This window comes from Lotus japonicus, chromosome 1, assembly GCF_012489685.1.
Source record: "Lotus japonicus ecotype B-129 chromosome 1, LjGifu_v1.2".
NCBI lineage: Eukaryota > Viridiplantae > Streptophyta > Magnoliopsida > Fabales > Fabaceae > Lotus > Lotus japonicus.
Genome location: NC_080041.1, coordinates 87,312,034 through 87,321,875, shown reverse-complemented (window position 1 = coordinate 87,321,875; position 9,842 = coordinate 87,312,034). Strand labels below are relative to the sequence as shown.

At 35.5% G+C, this 9,842-nt stretch overlaps 1 protein-coding gene across 1 annotated transcript; it reads right to left on the bottom strand.

Annotated features, from left to right (window-relative positions):
* Window positions 1–441: 441 nt before the first annotated feature.
* LOC130727432 (psbP domain-containing protein 5, chloroplastic) lies at window positions 442–7,632 on the bottom strand. Its single transcript, XM_057578561.1, has 11 exons — window positions 7,378–7,632; window positions 7,079–7,251; window positions 6,879–6,987; window positions 2,872–2,921; window positions 2,438–2,505; window positions 2,258–2,356; window positions 2,029–2,088; window positions 1,836–1,895; window positions 1,676–1,730; window positions 1,274–1,323; window positions 442–699 (listed from the first exon to the last, which is right to left on the bottom strand). Exons 1-11 carry the CDS (start codon window positions 7,458–7,460, stop codon window positions 601–603), a joined length of 906 nt encoding a protein of 301 aa, XP_057434544.1. The 5' UTR covers window positions 7,461–7,632; the 3' UTR covers window positions 442–600.
* Between the last annotated feature and the right edge of the window lie 2,210 nt (window positions 7,633–9,842).

Genomic DNA, 9,842 nt, shown 5'->3' with positions numbered 1-9,842 from the left:
TGTTGGAATTTTATGACTAAATAGTAAGAAAAATAATTCTTCCAACATCATTATTTAATTTAGAAAAAATAAAACTCTTATCACTAAATGGACATACATTACAAATGTACTACTATAAACTTATTCCTGAGTGAGAATCTGAATTACTGAGATAACCCAATCAATATGTGATGCCACAATTTTCCTTCTTCGAAGCACATTAACACTGTTTGGAGACAGTTTACCAGAGATCAAAATAAAGTTTTTCTTTGTTAGAAAGAAATAACATTGTGTGGAATTGACAAATATCTCTTCATCCTTATAAAAAAAAGTACTAAAAACAAAGATGACCAAGCGTTATTGGTATAATGAGCAATCAAGCAGCATCATATGAATAGAGGTACTTTTTCATTTTAAATATACATCCTTTTCATTTTTAATTAACAAAATAAGAAAAGAAAGAAGTTTTAATTCTTTTTCTCTCTATTCAAACAAAAATAAAATTATCTCATTTTCTTCTCTCTATTCTCTTCCTTTCCATTGCCAAACGAAGAGTAAATGTTTACATAAATTTTACCCAGAAAAATATTACATGAATACATTATAACAAAAAATGAGTTTTCACCAAAATCTCCAAGGATCTTTGTATGGAGGAACATAGTTTTCTGTTGGGCTGATAAGACGGAACGAGCTCACTGTTTTTTCCAGGTAAGGTCCCATCTGCACATATAATGTAACAGAGTTAAAGCCAGACCAAAAGATCATGAAAACGATTAGATCAACTGATTTTACATAGTGTGTTGTAAGTAATGAAAAACTATTTCTTTTTTATGTCTAATTTAAACATATCAATTATCATTTCTGGTTTCTGAAACAGTAAACATAAAAGTTCACTTTGCTACTAATTTTCAGGTTCTTCAACCCCCTTGATGAATGATTTTCCTCTTTTATGCATTTCTAAAATTCATAAAAAGAACCACTATGACATGCCCTCAGTCAACTTAAACAGCCAGACATGTTTGATCATTGGCATTTGGCGGAGGATGTGTTAGATATTTAGAATTCCTTTCACTATCTATATGTTATAGCATATTTGAATCAATTTATCTTTCCTCATAATCAATTCTGGAACTGAAAAGCTGCTCACAGAAGCTTCTCCCCATAATTGATTTTGTCTTTAGAATCAATTATATAAGGATTTCCAAACATACAGTTAACGCAGATTTTACTGGTTCATATATAATCATTTAAATAAGCACACATGCAGACACCATGAGAGAGAGAGAGAGAGTACTGTTTTCCACTGTGGGCTGAGGGCTGAAACACTGACAGAGTACAAATAACCTGCAATCAAGCGTTTAGTAATAGCAGATGAGAATTTCTAAAACAAGACACCAAAAAGAAATAACTTGAAAATCTCTGAAGTAGCATGCAGGAAATCATGATGTGCGAATTAGGACATAGATGACCTCTAAAAAATATAAACATTCTTTCTTTTCTTTGGATTTTTCCTTTTATGCCTGAAACAAATCATGTCACTCATTGAATGAAAGAAGGAAAAACAATCATTTCCAACAGGAGCTTTCAGGCAATTTGTATGAATATGCTGAGGACAATCATATCAGAAGTGCAAAGGTAGAGATAATCTATATATGAAAGTTTGGAATGCAGAAGTAGTATAAAGAAGAGGACATACCATCTCTTTCAGCTGTTGAAGCAAGATAATGCCTGAAAATGTTCGGTTCTCCGGCCTGTACAATTGCGAGTTATAAATCAAGACTAACCATCACGTCACACATACATCACATACATCACATCTTTCTATAAAAGAAAATGGACCAGAAGGAAATACTTACGAGATTTGTAGGTGATTTGCGAACAAGGTATTCATAATACCAGTAAGGCTCTCCATCAATCTGTGAGGAGACTCTCAGACAAGTTTAGCTATGCGTAAATTTGAACTTAAACATGTAAATGTAGTAAAAAAAATCTCTGGAATATTTATTATTCATTATCTTCAAAGAAATAAAGATTACTCATGAAGCTTACTTCACCAGTATGTGTATCAAGAACTGAACTCTCACTTAGGCGCTGACTTGACGTAACTCGCTGCAAAATGTTGTAATAGATTTGAAAGGATGTCAATAAAGATCCCTATTGAGTGACGAATGATGACTAAATATCTAAATTTCAATTAATACTTGGAGCAACATTAACGATTACAATATGAACAGCATGAGTACAAAAATCCATGAGTAATAGAGGAGTGATCAGTTACCAGTGTAGATTTGTCAGCTAAAACTGAATCAGCAACATCTTTTGCAGTCCATTTCTTCTTGTCGTTCAATTTTACAAGGCCCGGATTTGGAGGACCTATCTGAATTGAGTACAAAAAACTGATACAGTATTGAATGGGTAAACGAGGCTTCAAGTAACAAGTTTGAGGTTGGAAAAATACCGTGACAGAAATGAGGACATTATCAATGATATCAACACGCTCGGACACAATGCGCAACCGTGCATTAGCTGTATGAAATTTACAGAGCAATTTTAATCCAGAAAAGGAAAACTACAAAAGCAACCATCTGGAGTCATTTTGCATAAAGATCTCGTTTGGATACAGACCAAAGAACACTTATTGGAGCTTATCTAGTGCTTTCTCTAGTAGATTAGCTCTGATAAGTGCTATTTACTGTATATCCAAACAGGCTCAAAATTTGTATTGGCAGGTCACAACTTCCTATCCTTCAGAGATTTTAATGTTCAACGAAAAAGCTGATATGTATTAAACTAAAATGGAGTGATAACAATTTCCAGATGAGAATAGCCTCAATTCTAAAATTCTTTGATGAAATCGAATTTTGCCTTGCTAAGGAAAACAATAAAACTTACGAGAAAGTGGTGCAGCTGATGAATATCGTTCTGGCTTTCGCGATTCTACCCTTTAAGTACATGGAAAAGGTTAGCTTCCTACAATAATGAAGGAAAAATTCCAAGTAGCAAATATAGTGGTAAACCAATTTTAGTTCTGTTAGCACTGAATGTTAGTCCCATTGATACAAGAGGCTCATTGGATATGTTACTGATATTGTTGAATGGGATTTCACTCATCTAAAGTGAGAGAGTCACTTTAGAAGGTAATTTATCACAACCATTAATAGTGTTACCTACATTGAAAAGTCAATAAAGCAACTCAATCAATGACCGTGATGACTTACTTTACATTCTAAAGTGAGTCTCTCACTTTAGAGGAGTCGGACGCGATTGTATGCATCAAAAACATTTCATAAACAGATTTCCCAAGTCATTACGAATCTATTATAATATAGGAATTGTGAAGCGCGGAGTGTAACGCTGACACATCAGCACCACATAATACAGATTTTGCCACATCAAAAATAATCCAACGTGGACACCTCCAAATTCTTCCAATTCCTTGGACACATCTCCTCTTTGGTTTCTTCTTGTTCGTATCACACCCTACACCTTTTCTTTTCCCTTTACCCCTTTCTATGCAATCGACGAGTTCCTCTGATTCAAAGCTACACTGAAAGTCATGACCCCTCCCAGATCTGCAAGCCACCCTCAACCGGATCCTAAAATCCCTCGACGTCTGCAATGTCGCCGCCCTTGGACTCGACTCCCTAAGGAACCTCCATCGGTTCACCAACATCTTCGTCGCCCTTTGTCAACTAATGCAGTAAGCTCATCTTCAAACGAACGGCCAACGACTAAAATAGTTTTGAGTGAGTGGTTTTTCCCGTTCAAATAATTTGTTTTTGCCTTCCTTTTTTTATTTGTCTGACTTCCCTCTCAAAGAACTTTCTTTCTTCTGAAAATTCTCTTCTAACTATATGAGCATTTTTTCAATTTTTACTATCTATTATATAGGTGAATCAAATTGACAGTTTAATTGATAGCGTTGAAGTTGTGGAGATGAATAAGACAACTCGCACAGGGGAGTCATGGCTAGCCACCAAAGGTTTTCAACATTATTGGTTGCCCCCTCAGGCTCAGCTCCCATTTTGTTTCATTTTCTAAGAGTGTATTTTTCTATGTTTGTGCTCACTAATGTGTTTCATATTATACTTGATACATTCATTTCTCCACAGTTTTGAAAAGGGTCTCTTGATTGAGAAGAAATATAGAGGTTGAAATGGCGCGCATGAAAATGGTTGTGAACAAAGGCTGAAGGATCACGCGCTTACCACTACGCCAAAACCAATTGGTGTTAGTGAGGGCGCAACGTTATTTCCTTATAGCGTAGCAGACAGCGCCCCGTTTCGAACGCTACCTAGCAGGCAGGATGCTGGCCCACCTGGACCCAACAAAGGCCATATACAAGATACCCATATATTAGAGATGCTTTGATGCCTCGGTGAGTTTTTATGTGACTTTGTATCTTGTGCTTATTGTTTGTTTGAAACTTTTTGAATCAATTGTGAGATTATTGTGTCTATCTACTAAAGTGGGAACCAACAGAATGCAACTCTGTGCCTAGAACAACTCCAGCCCTCAAATACTGCTTGAGAATTCCTTCAACTTCACTCTTGGCACACTTGGGAAGACAACCCCATATAAAACCAGGAGATTTGGATTTTCCAAATAAAACATGGGTGACATTAGCATTGAAATACTTTCCATGTCCTCTACTCTTAAACCAGAAAAGTTTATGAAAGTATTAACCATGAGCTTTTACTCATTGTCTAATAAATCCAAAGAATAGAACAAGACAAAAGTTGGAGGAGTGCTCTAAAAATAACATACACTTGATATCTATCGTCTAAGTCAATCAGATGCAAGAGGAATCACATATGGATTAGTATCTATAGGATAACTGTATAAACTCATTGGGAACATCATACACTTTCAAAATTTTGTTTTGTTGTAATGTTTGAGAAGGAGCTAGAAAAGCAAGGCTGAGATAGTCAAGGCAGTAGATGGAATAAAAATATTGGGTCAGTTTGTGTGGAGTGATGAGAGGAAGTTAGTAGAAAATATTTTTAGACTTGGGACCTTTTGGATTTTCTTATATGTACTTTTTAGATTTTCCTATTAGGCTCTGGTCCTTGCATTTTCCAAGTGCTACCTACATGTTGTTAGATAACCTCCAACTGACATTTGGTAATACTAGGGAAAGAGAAATATTGGTGTGGTGACTTGGTTGACAGATAGCCCAAATGGAAACATTAACTTTTCATTTTTCTTGCAGCTGTATAACATGATTAAGTAAGCAGCTGGTACGATATCCAGTATGCAAGTGTGAGAGACACCATTTTAAGTTTTCAGTCTTTCAAAATTGTGTTTTGGTTGGTGATGTTTGAGAAGAAGCTAAGAATGCCAGGCTGAGATAGTTAAGGTAGTATATGGAATAAGAAGACTGAGACAATTTGTTTGGAGTGATGAGGAAGTGACCACAAAATACATATAGAGTGAGACCTTCTAGATTTTCTTATATTTACTTTTAAGATTTTCCTATTAGGCACTGCTCCTTGCACTTTCTTTCATACAAGTGCTCCCTGCATGTTGTTAAATAACCTCCAAGTGAGATTTGGTAATACTAGGGAAAAAGATTGGTGTGGTGCCTTAGATGACATATAGCTCAAATGGAAACCATAGCATTTCATTTTACTTGCAGTTGTATAACATGAATTAGCATACATGTGGTGCAAAATACAATCTGCAAGTGTGAGGGACACCATGATTTAGCAAGCAACTGGTAAAAAATCCAATCTGCAAGTATGTGAGACACCATTTTCCAAAATATTGTTTTGATTGGTGATGATTGAGAAGGAACTAGATATGTAAGGCTGGGAAGGTCAACTCAAGGTAAATGGAATGAGAAAAAGATTGGGGCTGTTTATCTGGATTGATAAGAACGAAAGCAGATAATATTTATAGAGTAATTAAAGGTTAAGGGATACCGACATACTGTGGAAGGTTTATTGTAGTAGCATTTAGTTATCTACATTCTACACCTATGTCGTTAATTTAGATAGGAATCCAAAAGTTTTGAAAACCTAATCTATTTTTTCGTGCAGAGCTATGATGCTGATTTTGACGCAGAAATAATGGAAACAAGAGTTTGAGTGGGCCCTTGAGTCGAGAACTTTTAGGCACAACAAAACAACAGATTTTGGTTATGGAAAAGGTTATCAGATCAGAGGTTATCGGTGCGTTTAACTTTCTTCTGCAATCCACGTTAAATGCACTACCAAGGATCCCTCATACTAGACTTGTGATTCTGTGAATCAGTTCTTGCGACTAAGGGTCCAGAATGAAGAATCAATTGAGCTTATTTTAGAACCACTCAACAACACCATTATCAGTGCTAGAGAAGATGTTATATTCATGTTTGGGATTCTGAGATGGGAAAACTTCTTAGAGCCTGATAAGGAATTTGGGTAACCAGAACAATGACTCTTATGAGGACATTTGTGTTTGTGTATTGCAAATTTGTTAAGCTTTCATATTTATAGTGTAAAGTAAATAATTGGTGGTGAATTTCATTCTTCTTTATTTGGGTTATGTCTTCATCCAACATGAATTTGGCCTTTATTTCTAGGACGATGGTTAAAAATTTATCCAATGCTATATCTTATTTAGTTGTACAAATTTATTCCCAATAAACTACTAACTCTACTTTTGCATTTAGGTGTTGGTCACTATTGAAATGAATTCTAAATTGTTCATTCTTATTTTTAGAGCACCATATAGTTCATACTTGACGGAGATAATCATCTATCTATTTCAATTTTACATTAACTGCATAATTAATATAATTTTACCACCGCGCAACGCGCGGGTTGTAGTCTAGTAGTACTTAAGCCAAATGACTCGAGATATGGAACCTTAGCTATTAGATGAAGAAATAAATAAAATGTAAGTAATTGACATACCATTTGAACACAAATTTCTTAGAAGGAACCTCAAGAGGGTACATATAAGAATAGGCATTTGTTTCATCTACAAATGTAGCCATGTTAGGCTCTTCTTCAGCAAGAGTCACTGCAAGACAGAATAAGAGTTTTAGAAATTACAGTGATAAAGCAAATGTTAAAGCACATAGCTGTCTTTTCTCAACAAACACCAAAATTACCCGGAGACTGCAAGAGACCAGAAGTCAGAGAAACAGAAGTAAGAGCTGAAACCATCAAATCCCTTCTCAAAATCCAATTTTGCGAAGTGGGTTTTTTAGAAGAGCTTGAAAAGTTTGAGTTTTCCTCTGATGATGAGCATTTGTTTTGGTTAAGGATTGCCCTGGTGTTGTTTCTGAAGAACATAGGTAAATGGTTTCAGAGAAAACAGTAACAACAATGATAGAAGAAGAACAAAAAGAGGAAACTTAAGAAGAAAAAGAACACAAAATATGTTAAAATCAAAGTGGGTGGTGTGTACCTGAAGATAAGGTTGTTGTTAGGATTGGGGAAGAAGGAAGAGAATGAAGGAGTGAGAGAGTGTGAAACTGAAACCATTGGCATGGTTGGTTAGTTAGTAGCTGAAAATCACAACACAGTTGTTGTTGTTTCTACAATACATGCATTACAGACATCACTGGGAACTTCCATCACACTGCAACAACATTATCTCACTTTCTAACATCTATCTTCTGAGATGCCAATCACCTTTTCTCAGAGCTGGTAGAATTTTTTTGGTAATTTTGTAATATTTATTTTGTCATAAAATAACTGTTCTTGTATTTATAGTTTCTTTTTACATTTTTTCTCTAAAAAGTCAATTACAAAATAATCAGGGGTGTTTTAATTTTAATAGAAAAATGTATGCACTATAGAGGACTGGAATTTTTCCTCTCTAATTTGTGGGATACAATGAAAATATAATGGATTTTTTCTCTATAGTTAATTATATATATGATTTTACTAAATCATATTTAATTAATTACTGTATATTATTTCAAATTAACTTAGTAGCAAAAAAAACTTAAAAACTAACGTGGTGAAACACCAATGTTTTTTTTTTTTTTTTGTTATTAACTAAGTATTCACATATCATATCTGGTAACCATGAGACTAACGAATATTTGAATAAGTTTTTTTATGTACAAAAGAATATTACTAAGTGTCATCTAATTAATTATTTTTGAAACTTTTTTTTCTCAAAATGTGGTCGAGAATGAACATTTTAACTAGTTTCAATATCTAACATTTAACTTTTTTTTATTAATTTTGTTATTTCCATACTTTTTTTATAGCCCATAAGAATTATATTGAATAGAAGTACATGGGGTACTTCAACCCACAAAGATAAAGAAAAAGAAGGAAGAGACAAGCTAAGAACTAACATGTACAAAAACAAAGATCCTAAATATGACGAAGTTACCCCACCTAATGCTTCCTTGAAAATAGACTTATCAAAACAAGATTCATTAAAACCTTACTAGAATAAAATCCCCTTGGGAAAACCTAGCAAGGAAAAAGAGTACCAATTTTAAAAAGTCAAGAGGGTATTTTCAAGGAAACTTACAAAGAATTCTAATACCTTAAACAAGATTGAACCATATCTTAAACTTGGTTCGGTCTAGTCCGTTTTGGTTTTGTTCAGATTGATTTGGTCTTGTCTAATTCAATTTGGTATGGTTGGATATGGTCTAATTCAGATCGGATGAGTTTGTTTCAATTCACCCTGGTCTAGTCTGATTTCGAGCTGACATGGTTCAATCTTGTTTGATTCAATTTAGTGTAATGCGGCCTGGTTTGGTCTAGAGTGTGTGTTTTGACTTGCCTACATGTGTGAAGAGAGAAAATAGAAGAGTATGCACATTGTGTAAAAAAGTCACCTCCTCAAATGATCTTTTGATTAGGGAATCAACTAGGTTGGTTATTTAGTTGATTTTCACCGGCTAAGTCCATATGAATTTATTTTTTGATACATCGAAAAATTACATAAAGAAAGCAAAACAACTAAGGAACGGACAGAGAATCCTTCAACAGAAGGTACTCCACATCATGATCCGGATGATCCATAACCCAAAGCCCATTTGAGTCGCTAAAAGCGCCACGCTTGGCCAGAAGATCAGCTACTGAGTTGTTGTCCCTGTGCACACAAGAGAGCTTAACGTCCCAAGCTTGCTGCATAATACCAACAATCTGAGAGAGCACCGAAAATTCTGCATGAAGTTGCACCGTAGAGACATCCTCCAAGACTGAAGCCAAGTCCGCACAATCAATGTCACAAAGAACTTTACGGAAACCTTTATCTCAAGCCAGTCGGAGCACGTTAAACAACGCCAAGGCTTCCGCCTGAAAGCACTTCCCTCTGCCCCTCCTGAACAACAACCCGCGATCCAGTGGCCATGGTGATCTCTGATTACGCCACCTCCACCATGCCGATGCTCCATGGGTCTGTAACTACCATCCGAGTTACATTTAACAGTGCCTTGTGGGGGTGGAATCCACACATTGCTAAGCAACAGATCGAGCAAACCCGAAAAACAAACCTAGTCATCATGATCATATGAATTTATTTGAAACAACACAAACAAATAACGGTGCCCACTAGGGTGGACCCCTTTTTTTTGGTCCACCGGTGGACCACGATTAATCACCGTTAGATCTGAAAATATTAGAATATTCTATAATTGAATGGTTAGGATTAGTTGAATAATAAAGGGGTAAAAAGATAATTTGACAACCTACAGCTCCTCCTCTTACAGGCTCTTCTCCCAGCTCATGTGCGGCGTTTCTTGCCACATCCTGATCCGAAAAATGATGTTCGTGGAAAAAACTATGCTAAGCAGTGTTAGGAACAAAAGGGGGTGGGGGTGGGGATGCATTCCTCTTCAGGCCAGTGTTCAGTCAATTAAGGTATGTGCATCTTTGTTAATATCTATGCCCCAAGTATTG